Raw genomic sequence first — 26357 nt, 5'->3', positions numbered from 1 at the left:
AGTTTCGGGAATATCCTCATTCATAGGTACAAAATCCACATCTTCATAAAACTCTGCAATCAGCTGTTAGAATCACTAGGTCTTCATAAAACTTTCCAAAAATCTAAATTCTTGATTAATAGAAGGGATATAATATAGATGCCTATTGCTAAAAAAAGTGGGACATCGTCAGCCGCCCTTGTTCCCTCTGTTGCTGACGAAGGGGGCGAGGTTAGGCCCTTCAAACTCGAGAGGCTGCCACGTGGCGCGCTCAGACGAGTCCTCGAGCTTTGCGCGAAGCGCCTCTGACGACGACGACGACGACGTGGCGCCCTGTTGAACGACGAGGATCCACGCGGCGGGGGCGAAGGCGGAGCCCACGAGCGAGTCCCCCAACGAGCCCAGCTCGGGAAACTCGCACCACTCCTCGGCGTCGTCGCCGCCGTCGAGGCTCGCTCGCCGACTTCCCTTTCCGACGACGACGAGGTCGTACTCCTCTCCCTCGGCCGCGCTCATCATCTTCGCGATCTCGTCTCCGCTCTCCACCGCCGTCTCCGTCACAACCACGCCCTTGTCCCCTCTCGTCCTCCGCCGGAACTCCTCCACGCACCGCTCGTCGAAAGCCTTCTCCTCCGCCGCCGCGGCGGCGGCTCCGGAGACAAACCTCGCCACCGTGACTCCGGCCACGCGGCCCCCTCCTCCGGCCATCCTTCCGACGAGCGCCAGAGCCTCCCGGTCGTCGGGCCCGCCAACGAACATCATCAAAACCCTAATCCCCCGGGTTCTCGACCCGTGGCCGCCGACCCCGCGGTCGACGAGCACCGCCACCGAGCACTCCGCGTGGTCCATCACGCCGGCGTTGACCACCCTGACCGGGTTCCCCGGCGACCTCGCGGCGGCGGCTCCGTCGTCGGCGCCGCCGCCGGGGCGGAGGTGGAACGGGAGGAGGACGAGCGCGGCGCGCTTCTCCCGCGCCAGCGAGCAGACTTCGACGTGCATGGTGGGGTAGGCCGAGACCGCGGTGAGAGCCTCGACGGAGACGGCGGCGGCGCCGCCGGATCGGAGGTCGGAGAAGGGGGCGGCGGCGGCGGCGGCGGCGACGTGGCCGGAGGGGTCGTTGACGATGAGCATGGAGGAGGCGCGGCCCACGTTCTCGACGAGGTGGGCGGCGCTGATCCGCACCGGGGAGTTTTTCGTCGGGTTTGTGGCGGCCAGGAGGTTGACCAAGCCGTTGACTTCTCGGCTGCCGTGGAAGCATGTCAGAATACGGAATTCCGAGTTCCGTTCCAAACTGGCTACCGTAAGCTTACCTTCCATGGAGCTGCCGGACCGTCCTGACCTGTTTAATAAGGATGTTTATTAGGGTTTTGAAAAAGAAACCGTTTTTTATTGTAACCTAATAACACAAAATAATAGTTAGAATTTGTAAAAAAAAAACTAAAATTTACAAAAGTGTGTAGAATCGTAAGCTCAATAGATTTTTCGAAGGTGATTAATTGACATAAGTCAATATATAATTTATTAACAATGTAAAAAAGGTTGGATAATATAACTTTTGATTATTTTACTAAAAACTGAAAACCTTAACTATTTTATTTTGATAATTAGATATAGTTATTTTGTATAATTATATCTTGTTCAAAATTAGTAGTATACTTAAAGTTACATAAATTTTTCAAAAATGACATTATAACTTGTCTCGTGAGTCGTGATGGTAAGATTATATGCTCCTTTCCCGCCATTTACATATAAAATAAGCATTAATTTGAAAACAAACTTGAAATAACGCCTACCCCTCCAAATAAGGAAAAATTGTACAAAATAGTCATTTGAAACTTATTGATTAGCAAAATAGCCAAAATCTAACTTTTCAGCAAAGTAGTCAAATTTACGTTTTCAAATTTTTTTTTTCGAAAGTCAAGATTAAATTTTTTGACGATTAATATAAACAATTTATCACTTAAAAAAAATTTAATCTTGGAGTCAATTTTTTTTTTTGAAACCAGATTACTGCACATGTTGACTATTTTACTAAATTAAGACAAACGTTAACTATTTTGCAAATTCATAAATTTAAATTGACTATTTAGCTACATCACCCTCAAAATAATAGGACGTTCAAATCCCATTTTTTTTTCTTTTCATGAAATTAAATTAAAATAGTGTCTTAACCTGTAGGTAATAAGGTGCAAGATTGGCTGTACTAACAGCGTGATGAGCCAGAGAGGCACGATGAGCAACCCGAAGGTCTGGTTGTTGAGAACCTTCAAATCCCTTCCCGTACCGATGACGATCAAGGTCAACAGTCCCTTCGTGTTCATCAGAACTCCGAGCGACAAAGCGTCTTTCACCTTCATCTTGTTCATGAACACCGCCGCGACAAAAGTTGTCCCGATCTTGACCACAAACACGAGACCCCACACGGTGGCCATAGTCCCGGCACTGAAGAACGAAAACACTTCCCTGAAGTTGGTCCTCAGCCCGATGATGACGAAGAAGAGCGGCATCATGAGGCCCGACACGAAGTCCTCGATCTTCTCCTTCAGCTTCTCTTTGAGCTCGCCTTTCGGCATTATGAGGCCGAGCATGAAACCCCCGAAGATGGAGTGGCAACCACACGCGTCGGTCGCATATCTAGGGGCGGAACCAGAAACCGAGTTTAATTTTAGGGTTGCCAAGTAATTATATATTACAAGACATACAAAACTTAAACTTAAAATAATTATATTCTTATAAAACTTTAGTATGATTTTTAATTAGATAAGTATTTAAAAGGGTCTAAATTTTAATTTTTCCATATAAATAGATAAATAGTGATATTAGAATAAATAAATAAGATTAAGGATATATAAGAAGAATAAAAAAATATTACAAGGCTAAAATTAAAATAAAAAGGTCAAATTAATTATATATTATATGACATAAAAAGGTTAAACTTAAAGATTATTTAGAATAATTTCATTCTTATAAACTTTAGTATGATTTTGTATTATAAAAGTATATAAAGGGGTCTAATTTAATTTTATCATATAAATAGATAAAAGTCACTACTACAAATTCACATTTCTAGTGCAGAAGAGTATTAGGTGCAACATGTCGCACCTAATAGTCGTACCTAAGCCCATATTAGGTGTGACATGTCGCACCGGATACTCCGCCAGATGACTAAAAATTTCGCTAATGTTTAGTGGTATTAGGTGCAACATTGTTGCACCGGGTATGATTTTGTCTCACATATTACTTTTCCCTTCTTTTTCTTTTCCCTTCTTTTTGTCCACAAATAATAATTTCGCTAATGTTTAGTAAAATAATAGTCGTACCTAAGCCCATATTAGGTGTGACATGTCGCACCGGATACTCCGCCAGATGACTAAAAATTTCGCTAATGTTTAGTGGTATTAGGTGCAACATTGTTGCACCGGGTATGATTTTGTCTCACATATTACTGTTACATATCAAGCTCATATCCATTTTTTCTTTTCCCTTCTTTTTGTCTTCCTTTTTGTATTATTATTATTTAATTTGTTGATTTGATATATATATTTTTTTTTTAAATGCAAACCACACTCGTCCCTCTCTCTTTGACCCTCTGAGTTCAGCCTCTCCGTCGGAAGACGATGATCGGCTTTTTTTTTTCTGAGGCTAAGAGATGGGACGGTGAGTGAGAGTAAGCCAAAAGGAAGAAGAAGAAGAAGAAAAATAAATTGGATATAGCAGGCTAATTAGGGATTGACTGGTTTTAAATATATAATGTGTTATAGATGGTAAATTACGTACTACATTTAGTTTTACTTATTTATTTATTATTTTATGGGAGTCCTGAGTAATTGACGCTATGGTTGAGCGCGAGATTAGTGTGGTGTTTCGCCAATTTCGCTAGTATCTGATTCTCTATCGATTGGCTTATTTGATTAAATCACTGGATGGCTCAGGTTATTTTTGTTTGTTTGTTTGTTTATGTTTAAAGTATTTTCTTGACTTAGTACTGGCTCAATGAACCCTTGGGCTTGGGCAATAATTTCTAACCGAAGGTACGCGTGTTCAATAAGTTATATTCCATAAATAAAAATATAATTGGTTATTATAAAAGAAATTAATTGATATAGAAATTAATATATAAAAAGTATAAAAAGAATAAGAAACTATTCGAAATAATCTAATTCATACATTCAATAAAATTTATAGCTCAATGATTCAAATATAAAAAATATAACTTAATTTACGTCTAACTATCGTAATAATAATAAGCCATATTCAGTGGTAGCTAGTTTGGTCTAGCGGTAATCCCACACTCACCTCGACGGAGAGGTCATGGGTTCAAGCCCTCATGGGATGCAGAAATGCATGCCCCCTAGGACTTATTCTAATAAGTATGTAATCTTGGCCAATAGTACCACCTACTATGTAATCTTGACCGATAGTGTCATCTGCGCTTTGCACTGCTAATATATCATGTAATCCTGGCCGATAGTCCCTCTACTAAAAAAAAATAAAAAATAATAATAATAAGCCATATTCTTCCTCTAGCAAAAAGCATGATAAATTGATAACAAATAATAATTTCGCTAATGTTTAGTAAAATAATAGTCGTACCTAAGCCCATATTAGGTGTGACATGTCGCACCGGATACTCCGCCAGATGACTAAAAATTTCGCTAATGTTTAGTGGTATTAGGTGCAACATTGTTGCACCGGGTATGATTTTGTCTCACATATTACTTTTCCCTTCTTTTTCTTTTCCCTTCTTTTTGTCCACAAATAATAATTTCGCTAATGTTTAGTAAAATAATAGTCGTACCTAAGCCCATATTAGGTGTGACATGTCGCACCGGATACTCCGCCAGATGACTAAAAATTTCGCTAATATTTAGTGGTATTAGGTGCAACATTGTTGCACCGGGTATGATTTTGTCTCACATATTACTTTAAGGTGCGACATATGAGGTATTTGGTGCGACAATTGTCGCACCAGATGACGTTTTTTGTCCTAATGAGTAAGGATATATTAGAATAAACAAAAACAAAATTAAAATTAGAAAAGTTGAGGGGGGGTCTAGCTAGGCCGTGGATCCGCCCCTATACGTACCCGAACGCCACCACGAGGGCCATGACGAAGCTGACATGGTGGTCTTCGTACAACGGGACACACTTGACCATCCACGCGAGGGCGGGGCGGACGGCGAAGATGGTTACGACCACAAAGGCGACGGCGAAGACAAAAGTGTAGACCTCCCTGTTGTTGACCATGGCCATGACGAGGACGAGGAGGAGCCACGAGATGAAGTCGGTGACCACGGCCGCCGAGAGGGCGGTCCGGCCCACCTCGGACCTGAGCAGCTTCACGTCCTCGAGGATCTGGGCCAGGTCGGGAAAGTTGGTGGTGCATAGAGCCAGTCCCCAAAAGAGCGGGCCGTAGCGAGTCGGGAGGCTCTTCGTGGCCTCGTCGAAATTTTCCACGGCCAGATAGTAATGAAGGGCATACCCGATGGGGAAAGGGACAAGGAAACCGGCGAGAGCGACGCTGAAGGCCTTTTTGGGGGCCTGGACGATGGGCCTTATGTCCACCTCCAGGCCCACCAAAAACATGTAGTAGAGTAGGGCTAGATTCGCAACCGTCTCTAGGGTCACTAAACCTCTGAAGGGGTACACTTGCTCTCTCGCGAACCACGTCTCTCCGAACCACGTCGCTCCTAGGAATACACCTCCCTACATTAAATAACAAAATTAATCTTATTTTTCAATCTATTGTAATTAATTTTGAAAAGTAAGAACAATAATAATAAAAAAAATTGTATAGTGTTTTAACATTTTTGAAAAAAACAAAAATGTGACATCGGTTCATAGTGCCACGGACAGAAATTGATGTTAGATGTGTTTCAGACAATAGTCAAGTTTATTCGATCGGTGGTTAAAATAAAAACCAATTTCTTTTTATTCAAGAAAGATTCATTGACAGGCCACTAGAAGGTTCAATATATATTTTTTAAGGCATTATTAGCCAATGATACAAAAGCATATATATATATATATATATATATATATATATATATATATATATATATATATATATGAGAGTCGGACGAATATAAAAATATATTATTCTACTACACAAACACACTCCATAATTACACGATCTAATATTCCAACGGCAATATTATATCTCCTAGAGATTAAATTTCAATGTAATTGATGATATAATATATGATGTAAAGTTGAATGATTTTTTTTTTTAAAAATACACCTCATAATTAAATAAGTATGAGCAATGAATCCAACCGAATTCGATCTCACGTCTTACCCGTACGAAGAGAAGTGGTATTACCACTTGCCCCAATTAAGTTTGGGTAAAAGACTCAATATTTATGAATGAATATTGAAAAAAAGAAAGGTTGATGATGAGGTGATAAAATTAATAACTACACAAATAAAAGATTGCAATACACGTACGTGCATGCATGCACGTACGTACGTACGAGTATCTCGGCTGCGATTCGAGGGAGACGCAAGTATCGAAAGGCGATCATGAGAACACGGTTGACGGCGATGATCAGAATCAATTGCAGAAGAAACGTCGGAAGCGAATAATTCGTGGCGTTCTCGGCTCTCCAAAGCCCTTCCGTACGAGTCAACGTTTGCTTGTAACACACAACGATGTGATTCATCTGCGACGTTTTTATGCACCACGGCCGTTTCGGATCCGCCGTTGTGCTGTTACATATCAAGCTCATATCCATTTTTTCTTTTCCCTTCTTTTTGTCTTCGTTTTTGTATTATTATTAACAAATAGAATCAGGAGCCTTAGTTACTGTTCTTGTGAAATTAACTAGTCTAACCCATTCTTCTCGAAAAATATTAACGGGTCTCTTTTACCAAAATTTTAATTTCCAGTTCCAGAGGACAAATAAATAGTGGGTACTAAACACACATACCTAAGACTAAGAGCCGAGATGCTTAAGAAGATATAATGAAGAAACATAAAAATTACGTGTCACGTAGTTGTTCATATGCATTTTTTTTTACAAGTGATCAATTAAATCTAGAGAAACAACCAACTACATATTCCAAATAAAAGCTTCGTGCTACGATACCCCGAAATCCAAAAATGTAAAAATGACGATATTTGCCTCTACGTTAGGATTGGAATATTCCTATATCTCTTTCGTGTTTTTTTCATTGTGTTGCCCATACTTGTACATAATTTTATACTAAGAAAGAGGAAGTGAGTATAGAAATCGGCTTAACCCACTTCAAATAATCAAATTGGGCCTCGGGCCCAGAAAATCGAACTGACATGCTGGAAGAAGACTCAGCTCGCTCAAAGCCCAGCCCGCCAACCCAGTGGATCGAAGACTCAACCCACCATTTGACTCTCAGCTAATTTCCAGGACGCTAAACCTTGACCTTACTTGCAGTCAGTCCGGAAGAATAGGTCCACTCCGATCTTCTCAATGCGACGACCTCAATCCATCCCGGATCACGTACCTTGAAGAGCTCCAGGCCGACCACGTGTCCACCAGATCGACGATGGAGCAGAGTCGAGCTCGGCTATAAATAGGAAGAAGCAGATAGTTCTTAGGCACATTTTTACATTATACAATATGCGATCATTCATTTCTGTCCGATATTCACGTTGAGCTCGTAAACTCTCAATCCGAGCTCGACCATTTTGTACTCAGATCGATTTATAATAAAGAGCTATTATTTATTTTATTTTACTCATTTTTGGCAATTTATCTTTGTTTCAATTCATTTACGACGAATTCTTGTGATCCACGCATAACAAATATAATTCTATATCCTAAATATAATATATAGTTCTTTGATTGTTGAGGAATCGAATCCGTCATCAACAGAGCATTGGTTTAAAAATAAAATACAAATGATACAAAGGGAGCAAGACTTTACGAGACCATTTCATTTCTGAGCAAAAGAGCTATTATCAAATAGTATTCGATCGATTGCATAGTAATCAATATGCGATTAATTGGTTTGAAGTTATCGACAAAAATGATTTGTCTAAGTCACTTGTTTTTTTTTTGTCCAAGTTTCTTATCTTTTTGTCTAATTCACTTCATTTTTTTTTTGTGAGTTTCGGGAATATCCTCATTCATAGGTACAAGATCCACATCTTCATAAAACTCTGCAATCAGCTGTTAGAATCAATAGGTCTTCATAAAACTTTCCAAAAATCTAAATTCTTGACTAATAGAGGGGATATAATATAGATGCCTATTGCTCAAAAAAGTGGGACATCGTTAGCCGCCCTTGTTCCCTCTGTTGCTGACGAAGGGGGCGAGGTCAGGCCCTTCAAACTCGAGAGGCTGCCACGTGGCGCGCTCAGACGAGTCCTCGAGCTTTGCGCGAAGCGCCTCTGACGACGACGACGACGACGACGTGGCGCCCTGTTGAACGACGAGGATCCACGCGGCGGGGGCGAAGGCGGAGCCCACGAGCGAGTCCCCCAACGAGCCCAGCTCGGGAAACTCGCACCACTCCTCGGCGTCGTCGCCGCCGTCGAGGCTCGCTCGCCGGCTTCCCTTTCCGACGACGACGAGGTCGTACTCCTCTCCCTCGGCCGCGCTCATCATCTTCGCGATCTCGTCTCCGCTCTCCACCGCCGTCTCCGTCACAACCGCGCCCTTGTCCCCTCTCGTCCTCCGCCGGAACTCCTCCACGCACCGCTCGTCGAAAGCCTTCTCCTCCGCCGCCGCCGCGGCGGCTCCGGAGACAAACCTCGCCACCGTGACTCCGGCCACGCGCCCCCCTCCTCCGGCCATCCTTCCGACGAGCGCCAGAGCCTCCCGGTCGTCGGGCCCGCCAACGAACATCATCAAAACCCTAATCCCCCGGGTTCTCGACCCGTGGCCGCCGACTCCGCGGTCGACGAGCATCGCCACCGAGCACTCCGCGTGGTCCATCACGCCGGCGTTGACCACCCTGACCGGGTTCCCCGGCGACCTCGCGGCGGCGGCTCCGTCGTCGGCGCCGCCGCCGGGGCGGAGGTGGAACGGGAGGAGGACGAGCGCGGCGCGCTTCTCCCGCGCCAGCGAGCAGACTTCGACGTGCATGGTGGGGTAGGCCGAGACCGCGGTGAGAGCCTCGACGGAGATGGCGGCGGCGCCGCCGGATCGGAGGTCGGAGAAGGGGGCGGCGGCGGCGGCGACCTGGCCGGAGGGGTCGTTGACGATGAGCATGGCGGAGGCGCGGCCCACGTTCTCGACGAGGTGGGCGGCGCTGATCCGCACCGGGGAGTTTTTCGTCGGGTTTGTGGCGGCCAGGAGGTTGACCAAGCCGTTGACTTCTCGGCTGCCGTGGAAGCATGTCAGAATACGGAATTCCGAGTCCGGTTCCAAACTGGCTACCGTGCGCTTACCTTCCATGGAGCTGCCGGACCGTCCTGACCTGTTTAATAAGGATGTTTATTAGGGTTTTAAAAAAAGAAACCGTTTTTTGTTCTAACCTAATAACACAAAGTAATAGTTTACAAAAGTATGCAGAATCAGAAGGTCAATAGATTTTTCGAAAGTGATAAATTGACATATACGTCAATATATAATTTATTGACAATGTAAAAATAGTTAGATAATATAACTTTTGATTATTTTACGGCTAAAAACTTAAAATCTCAACTATTTTGATAATTAATTAGATATAGTTATTTTGTATAATTATATCTTGTTCAAAATTAGTAGTATACTTTAAGTAAATGTATATATATACATAAATTTTTCAAAAATGACATTATTAAATGTCTCGTGATGGTAAGATTATATGCTCCTTTCCCACATTTACATATAAAATAAGCATTAATTTGAAAACAAACTTGAAATAAGGCCAAAATAAGGAAAAATGGTACAAAATAACTCAAATTTAACATTTCAGTAAAGTAACCAAATTTAAGTTTTCAAAATTTTTTTGACGGTCAAGATTAATATTTTTGACAATTATTGTAAACAATTCATCACTTTCAAAAAAATTAATCTTTGGCTCAATTTTTTTTAATCCAGATTATTTTACTAAATTAAGAAAAACTTTGACTATTTTGCAAATTCATAATTTTAAATTAACTATTTAGTTACATCACCATCAAAATAATAGGACGTTCAAATCCCAATTTCATTTTTTCTTTTCATGAAATTCAATTAAAATGGTGTCCTAACCTGTAGGTAATAAGATGCAAGATCGGCTGTACTAACAGCGTGATGAGCCAGAGAGGCACGATGAGCAACCCGAAGGTCTGGTTGTTGAGAACCTTCAAATCCCTTCCCGTACTGATGACGATCAAGGTCAACAGTCCCTTCGTGTTCATCAGAACTCCGAGCGACAAAGCGTCTTTCACCTTCATCTTGTTCATGAACACCGCCGCGACGAAAGTTGTCCCGATCTTGACCACGAACACGAGACCCCACACGGTGGCCATAGTCCCGGCACTGAAGAACGGAAACACTTCCCTGAAGTTGGTCCTCAGCCCGATGATGACGAAGAAGAGCGGCATCATGAGGCCCGACACGAAGTCCTCGATCTTCTCCTTCAGCTTCTCTTTGAGCTCGCCTTTCGGCATTATGAGGCCGAGCATGAAACCCCCGAAGATGGAGTGGCAACCACACGCGTCGGTCGCGTATCTAGGGGCGGAACCAGAAACCGAGTTTAGTTTTAGGGTTGTCAAGTAATTATATATTACAAGACATACAAAACTTAAACTTAAAATAATTATATTCTTATAAAACTTTAGTATGATTTTTAATTAGATAAGTATTTAAAAGGGTCTAAATTTTAATTTTTCCATATAAATAGATAAATAGTGATATTAGAATAAATAAATAAGATTAAGGATATATAAGAAGAAGAAAAAAATATTACAAGGCTAAAATGTTAAAATAAAAAGGTCAAATTAATTATATATTATATGACATAAAAAGGTTAAACTTAAAGATTATTTAGAATAATTTAATTCTTATAAACTTTAGTATGATTTTGTATTATAAAAGTATATAAAGGGGTCTAATTTAATTTTATCATATAAATAGATAAAAGTCACTACTACAAATTCACATTTCTAGTGCGGAAGGGTATTAGGTGCGACATGTCGCACCTAATAGTCGCACCTAAGCCCATATTAGGTGTGACATGTTGCACCGGATACTCCGCCAGATGACTAAAAATTTCGCTAATGTTTAGTGGTATTAGGTGCGACATTGTTGTACCGGGTATGATTTTGTCTCACATATTACTTTTAGGTGCGACATATGAGGTATTTGGTGCGACAATTGTCGCACCAGATGACGTTTTTTGTCCTAATGAGTAAGGATATATTAGAATAAACAAAAACAAAATTAAAATTAGAAAAGTTGAGGGGGGGTCTGGCTAGGCCGTGGATCCACCCCTATACGTACCCGAACGCCACCACGAGGGCCAGGACGAAGCTGACATGGTGGTCTTCGTACAACGTGACACGCTTGACCATCCACGCGAGGGCGGGGCGGACGGCGAAGATGGTTACGACCACAAAGGCGATGGTGAAGACAAAAGTGTAGACCTCCCTGTTGTTGACCATGGCCATGACGAGGACGAGGAGGAGCCACGAGATGAAGTCGGTGACCACGGCCGCCGAGAGGGCGGTCCGGCCCACCTCGGACCTGAGCAGCTTCACGTCCTCGAGGATCTGGGCCAGGTCGGGAAAGTTGGTGGTGCATAGAGCCAGTCCCCAAAAGAGCGGGCCGTAGCGAGTCGGGAGGCTCTTCGTGGCCTCGTCGAAATTTTCCACGGCCAGATAGTAATGAAGGGCATACCCGATGGGGAAAGGGACAAGGAAACCGGCGAGAGCGACGCTGAAGGCCTTTTTGGGGGCCTGGACGATGGGCCTTATGTCCACCTCCAGGCCCACCAAAAACATGTAGTAGAGTAGGGCTAGATTCGCAACCGTCTCTAGGGTCACTAAACCTCTGAAGGGGTACACTTGCTCTCTCGCGAACCACGTCTCTCCGAACCACGTCGCTCCTAGGAGTACACCTCCCTGCATTAAATAACAAAATTAATCTTATTTTTCAATCTATTGTAATTAATTTTGAAAAGTAAAAACAATAATAATAAAAAAAAATTGTATAGTGTTTTAACATTTTTGAAAAAAACAAAAATGTGACATCGGTTCATAGTGCCACGGACAGAAATTGATGTTAGATGTGTTTCAGACAATAGTCAAGTTTATTCGATCGGTGGTTAAAATAAAAACCAATTTCTTTTTATTCAAGAAAGATTCATTGACAGGCCACTGGAAGGTTCAATATATATTTTTTAAGGCATTATTAGCCAATGGCTAATGATACAAAAGCATATATATATATATATATATATATATATATATATATATATATATAAATATGAGAGTCGGACGAATATAAAAATATATTATTCTACTACACAAACACACTTCATAATTACACGATCTAATATTCCAACGGCAATATTATATCTCCTAGAGATTAAATTTCAATGTAATTGATGATATAATATATGATGTAAAGTTGAATGATTTTTTTTTTTTTTAAAAATACACCTCATAATTAAATAAGTATGAGCAATGAATCCAGCAGAATTCGATCCCACGTCTTACCCGTACGAAAAGAAGTGGTATTACCACTTGCCCCAATTAAGTTTGGGTAAAAGACTCAACATTTATGAATGAAAATTGAAAAAAAGAAAGGTTGATGATGAGGTGATAAAATTAATAACGACACAAATAAAAGATTGCAATACACGTACGTGCATGCATGCACGTACGTACGTACGAGTATCTCGGCTGCGATTCGAGGGAGACGCAAGTATCGAAAGGCGATCATGAGAACACGGTTGACGGCGATGATCAGAATCAATTGCAGAAGAAACGTCGGAAGCGAATAATTCGTGGCGTTCTCGGCTCTCCAAAGCCCTTCCGTACGAGTCAAAGTTTGCTTGTAACACACAACGATGTGATTCATCTGAGACGTTTTTATGCACCACGGCCGTTTCGGATCCGCCGTTGTGCTGTTACATATCAAGCTCATATCCATTTTTCTTTTCCCTTCTTTTTTGTCTTCCTTTTCTTTATTATTATTATTTAATTTGTTGATTTGATATATTTTTTTTTAAATGCAAACCACACTCGTCCCTCTCTCTTTGATCCTCTGAGTTCAGCCTCTCCGTCGGAAGACGATGATCGGCTTTTTTTTTCTGAGGCTAGAGAGATGGGACGGTGAGTGAGAGTAAGCCAAAAGGAAGAAGAAGAAAAAGAAAAAAAAATGGATATAGCAGGCTAATTAGGGATTGACTGGTTTTAAATATATAATGTGTTATAGATGGTAAATTACGTACTACATTTAGTTTTACTTATTTATTTATTATTTTATGGGAGTCCTGAGTAATTGACGCTATGGTTGAGCGCGAGATTAGTGTGGTGTTTCGCCAATTTCGCTAGTATCTGATTCTCTTTTGATTGGCTTATTTGATTAAATCACTGGATGGCTCAGGTTATTTTGTTTGTTTGTTGATTTTTTTTTTTTTAAGTATTTTCTTGACTTGGTACAGGCTCAGTGAACTCTTGGGCTTGGGCAATAATTTCTAACCGAAGGTACGCGTGTTCAATAAGTTATATTCCATAAATAAAAATATTATTAGTTATTATAAAAGAAATTAATTGATATAGAAATTTATATATAAAAAGTATAAAAAGAATAAGAAACTATTCGAAATAATCTAATTCATACATTCAATAAAATTTATAGCTCAATGATTCAAATGTAAAAAAATATAACTTAATTTACGTCTAACTCTCGTAATAATAATAAGCCATATTCTTCCTCTAGCAAAAAGCATGATAAATTGATAATAAATAATAATAGAGCTCCCCGTACTAAGAAATAAAATTTATAATTTAAAACTTCCACAAAATTTATTGTTAGATTTTGATGGCGTTAATTATTAATGATTTTTTTCGTAGTTATTGTTGTTGTAAATCAAACATGAGTGTTAAAACAAGTAATATTAATAATAAAAACACATGAGTATATATATCTATATATATATATATATATATATATATATATAACTAGTGAGTAACCAGTTAATGAAGTCTTTAGTCAGATGTTTACTTCCCAAAGAAACCTAGTCCTTGATTAAAAATAATTTAACCTTTTCAAAGTTGTTTTCAGTTTCATTAAAAATAATTGTAAAATCATCTGAAATTTTAATAAAAAAATGAGTAAGTTATGATATATTTGAAAATTATAGATATTAAGTTAAAAAAAAAATTTAGTTTCGCAAAAAATAATAGAAAAATCATTTGAAAAAAAGAAGAGTAAATTACGAAATATTTAAAAATTATAGATATTCAGAGAATCACGATATTGAGATAAGTTATTTTTCGAATTCCCCCAATTACTAAAGATCTGAAGATGATTTGTTAGCATTCGGCCTAGGCCCAAATTGCTATACCTTCTAAACTATCTATACCACTGTGTGGCTAATCTGCCGTTTTTCATTTTGCTATCAAAAGTCGGGGAAAATTACACCAGTAACGTTGTTAGGGTGCACATTTTTAAAATAAAGGCCATTCTAAATCCTTTCAAAAATAATGATTTAAATAAGCAATTATTTTTCCTTAGACATTGCAACCAGTAAATATAATTAATTAAAGTCCAAAACACTAAACAAATAATTTTTTTTGGTAAACATCAAGAAATAAAAACATTATTTTTGCAGTAAAAAATTTAAGCATACTATACTTGCGATAAAATACAAAAAGCGACTACCGGAAATAATTACCACTCCAAAGTCACTGAAATTCTTGGAAAAAAATAGACAAAAATTATCGAAAACCCAAAATTCAAATAACTTTTTGGGAAGAACAAAACTTTTGTCGAAAACCTCGTGAAATTTCAAATATACATTATAGATTTTTCACCAACATTTCTTTAAATATACATCTATATATTCATATGACTCTGCAGTCGCATAAGAGTAAATATGTATATTAACCCGTTTACTCGTGTATATTACTTATTGCCCGTATATTTATAATGGATAGAGATCGCATAAAAACAAGCTAGTATCGGGTAAATTTGCTATACTTTGATTGTACAATCATTGGTAAAAGTTTAGGAGGCTCGAAAAAATTAATGTTTGGAGACTAATTCAAGTACATGAAATATTCGTCGAAATTTAGTATTTTTAGAGAATTTTCGCTCGAGTTACAAACTTTTGCAAGATTTCAAAAGATATATAAGTTTTAGATTTTTGTAATCCGATAACTAATATCAACCAACAAACTAAAGCTTGGCAGATTACCAACAAAATCCGACGACATTACAAACTTTAATTTGAAAATTGTAAATTTCACATTTTATTTTAATTTAATGTAGACGTGTTCAATTTGGATTTTTTTTTTACTTAATCTAATTCTTATGATGCACTTATTATATTAATTATTAATTAATTTTACAAAGTAATATACACGCATGCTTTCAATACATTTCCATATATAACCTTAAAGAGGAAAAAGAAAAATAAAAACTAATAATAAAGCACGGCAAGGAATCCATGCAACTTTGTCGCCAACAAGCTAGAGTGGTAGGTAGTTTTGTCGAAGATACATTAGTTAATTCAGTTGACAATATATATATATATATATATATATATATATATATATATATATATATATATATATATTATTGGGACTGTGTGAGAGGGACCAAAAATCTATTAGAAGGGTTAATATGCAAAAAATAAAATTCAAGGGATTGGTTGTAAATTTTTAGGGTAAAAAATAAAAAAAATAAAAAGTGCATTTTTTTTATATGTAGGGACGAAGTCAAATAATCTAAACTAAGGGTTTTAATATGTAAAATAAAGTTTAAAAGCTGATTTGTAAATTTTTAAGATAAAATTAAAAAAAAAACGCTAATTCAAAGGTGCAATTCTCTTAGCATCTATAATGGTTTCGTGTCTATATATATAAGAGCATATAATATAATATAGGACGATCATATTGATACTAACGCTTATTGTAGACATCAATGAAATGGTCCACTAACGCACTACTAAGCGTGTCACGCCTTCTAATTTGGCACCGACTCGTCCTTTTGGAAATTTCTCCGTATATTTATCTGATATCTCGTCAAGATTCTGAGCCATCCCAAAATCATCATGATTCTTGTTATAATTCAAAAGGTCGTTAGCCACAAATCAAAATCAGCGCTATTTATTGTGTTAATTTCAGTATCAATCCAAGACTTGTTTGTGTAATAATAATGCAGTAAAGAAGATCGGAAACCAGTAAGTTTGGTGACAAAGTGTCAACTTAAGTGATGACAGAGACATCCACTAATTATAAAAGAGATATTTTATGGAATATTTGTGTAATATACGTAGAAATTCAGAAGAAAAAAAAAATCTTATGGAATATTTGTGTAATATACATAAGATTCGGAGGTGTCAAAATACCTGTCGTGTATTTTGACCAAAATATCACATTTTTTTCCAATTTTTAATAATTTTAATTAAAAAATTATGAGATTTTATTAACAAAGGAAAAAAAAACATTTAGAGTTATAAATATTTGTCAATAATTGTAAATAACGAGCAGGCTCCGAGTGCGTAAATGAAATGATAAAAAGGTCCAAACAAGTACATCATCACAATGATTATTTACATAAAATTTGCAAAAAAAATTGATTATTTAGCAAATCTTTTAAATTTTGGTGACTTAGTTACTCAACTAATTGAAAAACAAAACCATATGTTTTCCCATATATGTAAAAATATATATATATATATATATATATATATATATATATATATCATTCCCATCTATTTTTAGATTAATTTAATATATATATATATATATATTATTGCATGCAATTTTCACTTCTTATATATATTTATGAATAATTTGTTGCAATTAATCAATATCTTAATTTTTTTAAGATTCTAGTTAAAGTTTTATTTTATTAATAAAATAACTCATCAAGCTGAAGTAAATTAAATTATTTAAACTTGTTAATTTAATATACTTCGGACTAGTGAACTAATATCTTATTAAAATGAAATTTTGACTATTTAAAAAAATGAATTATTGAGTTTTAACTTATTTGTCCCATTCATTTATGCATAAAAGAATAATGCACGAGTGCAAATTAAATACAATTTTTAGAATAGTAAATCTAATAAGGAAAACAAAAAGGAAGCACGACTATAAGGTATCTTGAGTCCCTTTCAAGGCAAGATTTTGGAGATTTGGCAATCGCACGAAAGAAAAGTAACTACTTTTTCAGCAAGTTGGCGCGCTTTAATTAAGTGAAGAATAACAATTATTTTCACTTTCTTGTTACATATATAAAATTTCTACAGTCATACCGTTTTAACCATTTGTTACGCTTGGTTAATAAACCTCGTAGTTGTATTGACAAAACCATTTGTTACGGATGTATTATGTATGTTCATTGAGTATATTAACGTCGTCTTATTAAGAGTCAAGTTTTACAGCAAATAGCAACATCAAGTCAATCAGCCATATACGTAGATACCAATCGAGAAAAAAAAAAATAGAGGGCACAAGAAAGAAGGAGAGAAAAATAATTAAGGAAATAAATTCAAATATTAATCAAATTATTTTCCTAAAGAAATTCTATGTAAATAATATTTTTTTAATGTATTTTTAAAATTAAAATCAGTTAACGTTTTAGTTAATCAATAGCAGGAGTGGTTAATTTCCAATTGCTAACAAAATGTTGGCTAATATGCAATTTATTTAAAGAAGGCTATAAAGCAGTTTTTTATTTTCATTAGTTTAGAGATAGGGACTAAAATCTATATTGAATATAATTACGGGTTTCTACTTATTATATGAAAGATCAACTAGCGTTTTAATATTTCTAAACAAATAAAAATAAATTACAAACAAACCCAGTATTTTAATTACCTGCAAGCAGGAATACTTTTTATTTAGCTAAAATATTGGGGACCAAAAGTGTAGTTTGATAAAGACAACCTAAATTCTTCAGTTCTTTTGCCCAAACAAAATTGATATAGTAAGACCCGATTCTTCTATGGTAAATTAATCACTTTATCTTAACGGACAAGTTGGCCATTTTGAGATAAAGAAAACCAAGAAACATACAATGCAATACAATCCAATGAAAGAGAAGGAAGCCACTAGGCTTACTTATTAAAGTGAGTACATACATACGTGGCTATACTTATTAAACAAGTTGAGGAAAGCAAAAGGACGTTCCGTACAAGTGAAAGGACAAAATCCAAATTTGACGATAATTTAAATACTCTCATGGTGGAAAACCGGAACTTTCATATTTTTTTTTTACGGAATTGGAAACTCTGGTCTGATAAGAAAAGCGGAAGTAATCTGTTTCAATTCGATCGGAGTTTGCGTTTTGTCCACACAAGCTCAATTTTTTTCGTGGTTTGTAAGAAGTTCCAAATACTTCTTCTTTCTTTTTTTTTTTTTTTCTTTGTTATATTTGAAAGAGTCTCATGCGAAAAATTGATTGTAGCCTACAAAATCACCGATGTTAAATAGTTTCTCCATACATAGTATTTTAATCATTGTATAATAGTTCATCCAACTTGGATAAGATCTTTTTATTAAAAAAAAATTCGATTAGTTAATCAAATTAAGTTGAGATGAAATGCAATCTAAGAGGGAGAGAAAAACTGTGTGCCACAAAATTATTTTTATGCTTTGCAATCTCCTTAAAAGTTAATAAAGATGGTGAGCCTCGCATATATTTAAAGAAACCCATATCCATATAATAGCTTTCCTTATTATTTATAATTCTATAACAAGAGCTTCCACTTCGTGCCCTAAGAATATAATCTTATGATCAACGTAGGACTAGGAAATTTCCAATCAAATGTCCTTTTCTATCCCGCATTAAAATATTTTGGTGTGTCGATGACGATGGAGAATATACTTTTATGAGGAGTATATATAAAGTCGGAAAAAATTTAGAAGAGCTAGTTTCTTCGATTTTAAGACAAATCAAAATAGTTTAAAAAGATTGGATATACGTAGAAATGAGCAGTATATATATACATATTATATATACATAATATTATATATGACTAGAGCATATATAATATAAATATTATATATATATATATATATATATATATATAAATTCCATTGATTTTGTGTAAGTGGTAAAGTAATGATAATTGATTTATTATTATCTTATTGCGTGGTATACCTAAAAGAAACCTTTCCGCCTGTCTTTGAAGTGTTGAAAAAGTATTGGTCCATATATCTAGTTCTTTTTTTTTTTTTTTTTTTTTGCATAAAAAAAACTAGATATATCGTACATTGGTCCATATATCTAGTTAACTAAAGGTAATGCTATTGGAAACATGAATAAAAATATATTGTACATTGGTCCATCTATCTAGTTACCAAAGCCCATCTATATCTAGTTACCAAAGGCAATGCTAGTATGGCTTGATTAAGCCGTAACAAATCGCAATTAAATATCGTTAAATTAGGTTAAATTCTCTCTCTCTCTCTCTCTCTCAAAAGTTTCTCTCCCGACCTTCACCATCGCCTCTCTCTTCCCTCTCTGGCATGCCTTTGTCACCCACCTCTCTCTTTCTTATGTATAGCCTTCTACATAACTTGACGATGACCTTATATAAAATAGGAAATATCAAATTTATGCTGAGCATTGAAATATGCCTCATAATTAGTGTATGCTTAGATAGCTGGATTTAAAATCACATATGTAAAGCACGGAGCATAGGTACGTTTATAAAGTGAAAGCATTCATGGACTAGACAAACTGCGATTGGATGTTTCAATGTACATATCAAAATCGCAATAATGGCCATGTTGGTAACTTAACTAAATTCATAAGTTGTTTGGGACTTTAACTTCATACAATCTCGCTTCTTTAATTGATTTGTTCAAACCTAACATATGTTTATATACTTTTATTGGGAGTTAGAAATATGATTTGATGAAGGAATTTACAGCTACGAAATTCAATTCTCATGAAAAAGAGTAAATGCTCGATCATGTGATAGTTGTTTCCGTAATCGATGGATTAACACATTCATATACTATTAGTGAAATAATATTTACACTACTACAAATTAACATATTAGGTGCGGAAGGGTATTAGGTGCGACATGTCGCACCTAAATGTCGCACCTAAGCACATATTAGGTGCGACATGTCGCACCAGATAGTCCTCCAAGCGACTAAAAATTTCGCTGATGATTAGTGCTATCCGGTGCGACTCTGTCGCACCCAATATGATAATGTCGCACCGGATACTATTGGGTGCGACAAATGTCGCACCTAATACCATTAGATGCGACATTGTCTTCTCTGCAATTGAGACAACAAAGGAATGGGTGGTACAAACCGCCAGCAGCGTACACATTAACGCTTGAGCAGAGACACCGGTTTACCGAGTTCCTCCAATCTGTTAAATTCTCAGACGGGCTCGCTGGAAATTTTAAGAAAAATGTAACTGCTGACGGGAAGCTCACAGGTTTGAAGTCGCACGATTGTCACGTGATCATGCAGAGGCTGTTGGCTAATGGTATTCGCCCTTTTGTGCCAAAACCGATACAAGAGACGATCTCAGAGCTCTGCAACATTTTCAAGTTGATCACTTCTAGAACCCTGAGAGTGGACGATCTCGAAAAAGCGCAAGATTCATTTGGTTTGCGAAAAAGGTAAACTGAAAGGATTCATTTGCTGAAAGCATACTAAAATTGCTACAAAAATTGCTAATGACATCATCTTAATTTGCATATTCCAGATTTATGACATGAAAGTTAGTGGTTCCGACGTGTCTGAAGAACTTTACGCATTGTCTACGGGATCTATGCAAATTGCTCATCAGTATCTGAGTTGCTTTGTGAATGGCGTGAAGTTCATCACTCGTCGTCGTGATAACCAACAAATCACCCATAATAGCGGTGTTTGTGTGCCCCTGAACGACTTCAACTTTTACGGTCGAATGGAAGACGTAATCGTGCTGAACTATACACATAACTGTCGTGTCGTACTGTTTAAATGCATATGGTATGGTGACAAGTACAATGCAGGACGTATAGTGCACGTTGATAAGATCACCGGAGCAACGAGTTCGTATACCGCCAAAGAGTGGTTTACAGAAGAGCCGTTTATACTCGCGACTCAAGCGAAGCAAGTGTTTTACATCCAAGATCTCAGTAAGGGTCGCGAATGGGAAATCGTTCAGGAATGCAATCAACGTGGGATATGGGACATTCCTGAAGTAGATCCGACCACTCCAGCATCGATTCCATTGACAATAGAATTGTCAAATATCGACCGTCTTAATCATCGACACGAAACTGCTACGGCCGAGCTTGTTACTGTCGTTGAAGATGATGAAGAAGTGGATGAAGAAGATGAGGCGCTTGCCGTTTTTTAGGGAGACGATGTTGATGTCGATACTAACATTACATCGAGTGACAACGATGAATGACTAACACCATGTAATAACCGTAGTCGTCGAATACTAATTACAAAGTTATTAAAAATACTAACTACAATTCATTTTGCAGGATGTCTACTTCAGGTCAGGACCCATCAGGAGGAGAGCGTGACCCCCCGCAGATGCTGAGGAAGAAGCGGGGACCAACGACTGGCGTCGTTTCTGCGAGAGCTCGTGTTGGGACCCCTGGAGCAAACACAGTTCGCTACGATCAGACTGCGCAGGCGTTCTACCAAGACGTTAGGGAGCAAAATCCGTTGATCGGGACGTTCCAAAACCGATTAGGAAACCTGATCAAGAGTACCATTCCAGTCGACCTCCCAGACTGGAATCATGTGCCTGCGCAGAGTGTGGCGGCTCTTATGAACTCGATTCATAACGAGTATAACTTCGTTTATGAACATCCCGAGAGTGGCGAGCTTGTGCCTGCAGATCCTATTCGCAACGAGATTGATATAGCTATCATTCGCGATGCGAAGAGGATGCGCCGTGGCCAGAAGTCGAGGTTGTCGCAGCTCTTCTTCAAGACATTTTGCGGGAGTAAGGATCTCGCTAAAAATGAAACTCCCGAAGGCTACAACAAGGAAGCCTGGTTGAAAGCAATAGAGACGTTCGACTCGCCGGAGCATAAGGTATGAGTTGAACTTCCGATGGTTATTCGAATTTCTTAAAATTAAACTTAACGAATTTATGTCTTGCAGGCGAAATCTCTCCGCAACCGGGAAAATTCGAAGATGAAGAAGACGAAGGCGAGACAAGGGTCGCTTAGTTTTTTTGGTCATCGCTCGAGGAACGTAAGTCTCTTAATATTAATATGCAATATACATGTGATTCATATTTTAATGTTGAAAAATTACAGCGAAGGGAAGATGGGAGTATAGGCTCGGCTTTAGCGATATGGTCACAAAAACACCATGACGCTAAGGGATCGTGGACGACGGACTTCGCGAAGACGCAATACGTAAGTTAATTTTTTTTATTTACTATATTTAATTACTTTATTTCTTCTTATCTGATAAGTTTTTTGTTGTTTTATTTTGAAGGATCAAGTCACCGCCCAGACGATAGATATTTTGCTGCAAGCGGAGGAGCAAAACGTCGTGATCTCCCAAGAAGATGCGGAGATGTACGCGATGCGCGATGTTTTGGGAGTGCGCAGAGACTGGGAAGTCGGTTTAGGGCCTTCGATCCCAAGGTCATCGTTGGGTGTTGCCCAAACGCTAGATGGAGGCTCGTCAAGTTCGTCATCTCAGACCGATCCATTGGTTGCCGAGATGCGAGCTCAGATGGATGCCCAACAAGCCGAGCTGCAAGTGATGCGGCAACAGATCGCCTTCCTCAGCCAGCAGCACAACCAGCCTCCCACGACTCCTCAACCTCCGCCTGCATCGCAACCAGGTGGGACGGATCAGCAGACGCCAGGTTCCACGCCGGGTTCTATGGATTACTTGCGAGACCGTCCTTACGGAAGCGGCGGAACGAGCGGCAGCGCGTCAGGCAGCGGTGGACGAGGACGCGGAAGCGGTTCTCGAAGTTCTGGCAACTTATTCGGTAGAGGAAATTCTACTATCGATAAGTTTTATAGGAAAAAAAATTAGGAATTCATTTTTTTTCTCTTTTTTTGGAAAGAATTTGTAATTTTAATTAAGAATTCTATTTTCATAATATTATTTCTAATTCATTTAGAATTTTGTTAATTAATTTTTATTTAATTTTAAATGAATTTTAATTTACTTTTTTAATTTTGTATTTTTTTTAATTTAAAAAACATATTCGGTGCGACAATGTCGCACCGAATATCATGGCGGTAACGGCATTAGGTGCGACACTGTCGCACCCGATATGAATTTACCCGCCAATTTTATAAAATTTGGCAGGAAAATAACTTGGGCATTAGGTGCGGTAAGTCGCACCTGAAAGTGTCGCACCTAAAGGGGTACTTATTAGGTGCGACATGTCGCACCCAATACCTTCTGCGACGGGTTATCCGGTGCGACGCTGTCACACCTAATGTCGCACCTAATAAACTTTTAGGTGCGACATTGTGAGCATTGGGTGCGACATTCGTCGCACCGGAAAACGTATTTTGTCCTAGTGTTAGTGGAATATGAAAAGTTCAATTCTAAGTTTTTAATGGAATATCCACATGATTTACTTAAAAAAAAAAAAGGAAAACAAGATACTGCTCTTATTCATGTTTATATAAACTTGTGTTATTAGGTCTATTGTTCTCGAGTTGAGTCTGTAAAGATGGATTGAGATACTATGTGATAGTAATTAATTCGTCACATTCTCATATTTGCAGCGAAACTGCAATACGTTTCAAATTCATAAATGAGCTTTGATAAAAAAAAATATATATATATATATATATATTTATTAAAAGTTTAGAAAAAAAAAATTAATCACATTAATTTAAGTGGATTATGAGATAGCACTTTATTTAAGACACAAGGACCAATAAGCCCTATAGTAGATATCCAAGGGTAGCAGTAGAGATTGGAAAATTTGTTTTTATTTTTAACTTAGAAAAGGTTAACAGTTTCATGGAATAAACTAAAAAGTGTTCAATAAATTTGATTTGATAATTAAAATCCTTTATATAAATATTAGATTCAAATTTAAGTATTTGATGTTGAATTTTATTCCAACTAATCGAACGATAATGATTTAAAATGATATCGTGAGCACACAAAGATTGTTAGCAGTTCAAGGACCAGAAAATTAAAAGACACATAGCTAATAAAATAAGAGAAAATTTTATCTGAGTACGTAGAACCAATAATTTTTTAGAAACTAATAATTATATAAGATTCGTCAAGACATAAGAAAATGTAGTGGATTCTTGAACTAGCCATTCAAGGATACAAACTAGACGATTATTACTAAGAGAATTATAGATCGCGAGTCTGATCAATCTACGAACTACAAAAAAAACTCACTCGACAGACAATGAAAAATGGGACATATTTACGCTCAGAATTCTTTGAAGTCTCACTAATTGTCAACCACTTAATAAGAACATTTCCTCTCTAGCTATTATTAAGATATTTCTTATAAGAATGTCGATTAAATTATTTTAAACTTCCATTGAAAAAGTTTTCCGATCAAGAATCTTTTGTAGAGCTCTATAAATCTATTGCAGCCATTTATGTTTCCCTATATATGTACCGATATTATCCATAACATAGTAATAAGAGACAATGCCTCCTCCAACTTTAACCACAGACCGTCACGTGGCGGCCTTAATTTTTTTTTTTCTTTCGTCCTTAGCTTTTTTTATTTTTTTTTTCATCCTTGGCCTTTATTTTTTTTGTCCTTGGCCTTTAATTATCTTTTTTTTTCCCTCCCTCTCTCATCAATATATTTTGTATTTTTTTTTTATGTATATTATGATCATAATTACTAATACTATATTATACTATATCAATAACATACATTATTTGGAGTATATGTTTATATATATATATTCTTTTAAAAAAATTTATGTATATTATGATCATAATTATTAATACTATATTATACTATATCAATAACATACATTATTTGGAGTATATGTTTATATATATATATATATATATATATATTCTTTTAAAAATTATGTAATATTAATATTACACGTAGATTTTATATTAATATAAATATAAGAAACTTTTTTTATTTTCTATTTCTCTATATCTTTTTTTTTAATTTCTTTTATCAAAATTTAACTTCTACTTTTATTTACCTAAATTTTTTCCATAATAATTCTAAAAAATCTGACAGATAGGAAAACATGCAGTATTTTGAAAAACTTTTAATCATAAAATAATTTTTTTTCCCTATCTTTTGTTACTTTTAAAAAAATCATTGACAACGATTTTGCTAAATTTAATTTGATACAATTAAAAATCTTCAACTTACTCTATTTTCCTTATTTTTATTTTCCATCTTTTGTTTAAAAACAATAATAATTTTACTGACTCGCGCGCTGAAAGTAGTTAGTAAATAAGTTATATTCCACTTGACTTGTATAGTCAGCTTTTTAAGAACCTCACAAAGTGGAAAGTATGGGATTTTTATAATGTCTCTATCTATCCCACACCAAGAGTCTCTCATCACTAAACAACAAACTTGGACGGCAATAATAAGAAGAATCTGAACCATTTATTTATTGAAAATAAAACAAATCAATCTTGATCTCACAAATATACATGATTCCGTATTAGTACGAACAGTACATGAACCCATTTTTTTCAGCTAAATTATTCTCTAGAAAATAAAAATTATTATTAAAACCCTAGTTTCCATTACCCCACATATATTTTTCTTCCACTATATATATATAGATATATGACCTCTTTGTTATTATTCAGCACCAGAACACTACTACTACTACTTTATCATATATATAATCATTTTATATATAGCTCCTCTCAAACTCAAAGGATCAAAGAAAGGAAAAGAAAAAAAAAATGCAAGAGGATCAAAGGAAGATGAAGATGAAGAAGGGTTGGCTTGCGGTGCAAGTAGGGTTAGAGGATGAAGATGGCGGTTTCCAACGGTTCACAATTCCAATCTCACATCTTTACCATCCTCTCATGAAGAGGCTTTTGGAGAAGGCTCATGAGATCTACGGCTACCACACCGCGGGCCCGCTTCGCCTCCCTTGCTCCGTCGACGATTTTCTTCATCTCCGGTGGCGGATCGAGAAAGAGTCCAATAATATTAATTACAATTACAATAATAATAATAATAGTTTGCATCATAATAATAGCCACCATAACCATCACCACCATCTTTCTACCTCTCTGTCTTTCAACTCTTGTAGATGATGACGTCATGCCAATGTTTTAGTGACGTCATCCAACATCATGAAAGGAACGGTTT

The 26357-nt window shown here is 37.0% G+C and overlaps 3 protein-coding genes across 3 annotated transcripts; all 3 read right to left on the bottom strand.

Annotated features, from left to right (window-relative positions):
* Positions 1-168: 168 nt before the first annotated feature.
* LOC149394745 (cation/H(+) antiporter 23, chloroplastic-like) lies at positions 169-2552 on the bottom strand. Its single transcript, XM_089615323.1, has 2 exons — positions 2188-2552; positions 169-1318 (listed from the first exon to the last, which is right to left on the bottom strand). The coding sequence occupies exons 1-2, from the start codon at positions 2550-2552 to the stop codon at positions 169-171; spliced, it is 1515 nt and encodes a 504-aa protein (XP_089471449.1).
* Positions 2553-5055: 2503 nt separating this feature from the next.
* Positions 5056-6713, bottom strand: LOC149394744 (cation/H(+) antiporter 15-like). Its single transcript, XM_089615321.1, has 2 exons — positions 6453-6713; positions 5056-5685 (listed from the first exon to the last, which is right to left on the bottom strand). Exons 1-2 carry the CDS (start codon positions 6711-6713, stop codon positions 5056-5058), a joined length of 891 nt encoding a protein of 296 aa, XP_089471447.1.
* Positions 6714-8234: 1521 nt separating this feature from the next.
* On the bottom strand, positions 8235-13025 carry LOC149394743 (cation/H(+) antiporter 15-like). The gene is made up of 4 exons (XM_089615320.1): positions 12765-13025; positions 11373-11992; positions 10140-10601; positions 8235-9381 (listed from the first exon to the last, which is right to left on the bottom strand). The coding sequence occupies exons 1-4, from the start codon at positions 13023-13025 to the stop codon at positions 8235-8237; spliced, it is 2490 nt and encodes an 829-aa protein (XP_089471446.1).
* Positions 13026-26357: the final 13332 nt, after the last annotated feature.

This window comes from Urtica dioica, chromosome 5 (assembly GCF_054948205.1).
Source record: "Urtica dioica subsp. dioica isolate 48M chromosome 5, U.dioica_male_clone48M_v1_H2, whole genome shotgun sequence".
Classification (NCBI taxonomy): Eukaryota; Viridiplantae; Streptophyta; class Magnoliopsida; order Rosales; family Urticaceae; genus Urtica; species Urtica dioica.
The sequence above is the reverse complement of the archived record's forward strand: the minus strand, read 5'-3'. Positions and strand labels throughout refer to the sequence as shown.

Excerpts from the sequence above, each read along its gene's own strand:
- LOC149394743 (XM_089615320.1), bottom strand. The coding sequence starts at position 13,025 with ATGGATATGAGCTTGATATGTAACAGCACAACGGCGGATCCGAAACGG. Across the intron at positions 11,993-12,764 it reads GAATCGCAGCCGAGATACTC|GGAGGTGTACTCCTAGGAGC; the intron begins GTACGTACGTAC and ends TATTTAATGCAG. Across the intron at positions 10,602-11,372 it reads GCCCTCGTGGTGGCGTTCGG|ATACGCGACCGACGCGTGTG; the intron begins GTACGTATAGGG and ends TTCCGCCCCTAG.
- LOC149394745 (XM_089615323.1), bottom strand. The coding sequence starts at position 2,552 with ATGCCGAAAGGCGAGCTCAAAGAGAAGCTGAAGGAGAAGATCGAGGAC. Across the intron at positions 1,319-2,187 it reads CCTCTCTGGCTCATCACGCT|GTCAGGACGGTCCGGCAGCT; the intron begins GTTAGTACAGCC and ends CTTATTAAACAG.
- LOC149394744 (XM_089615321.1), bottom strand. The coding sequence starts at position 6,713 with ATGGATATGAGCTTGATATGTAACAGCACAACGGCGGATCCGAAACGG. Across the intron at positions 5,686-6,452 it reads GAATCGCAGCCGAGATACTC|GGAGGTGTATTCCTAGGAGC; the intron begins GTACGTACGTAC and ends TATTTAATGTAG.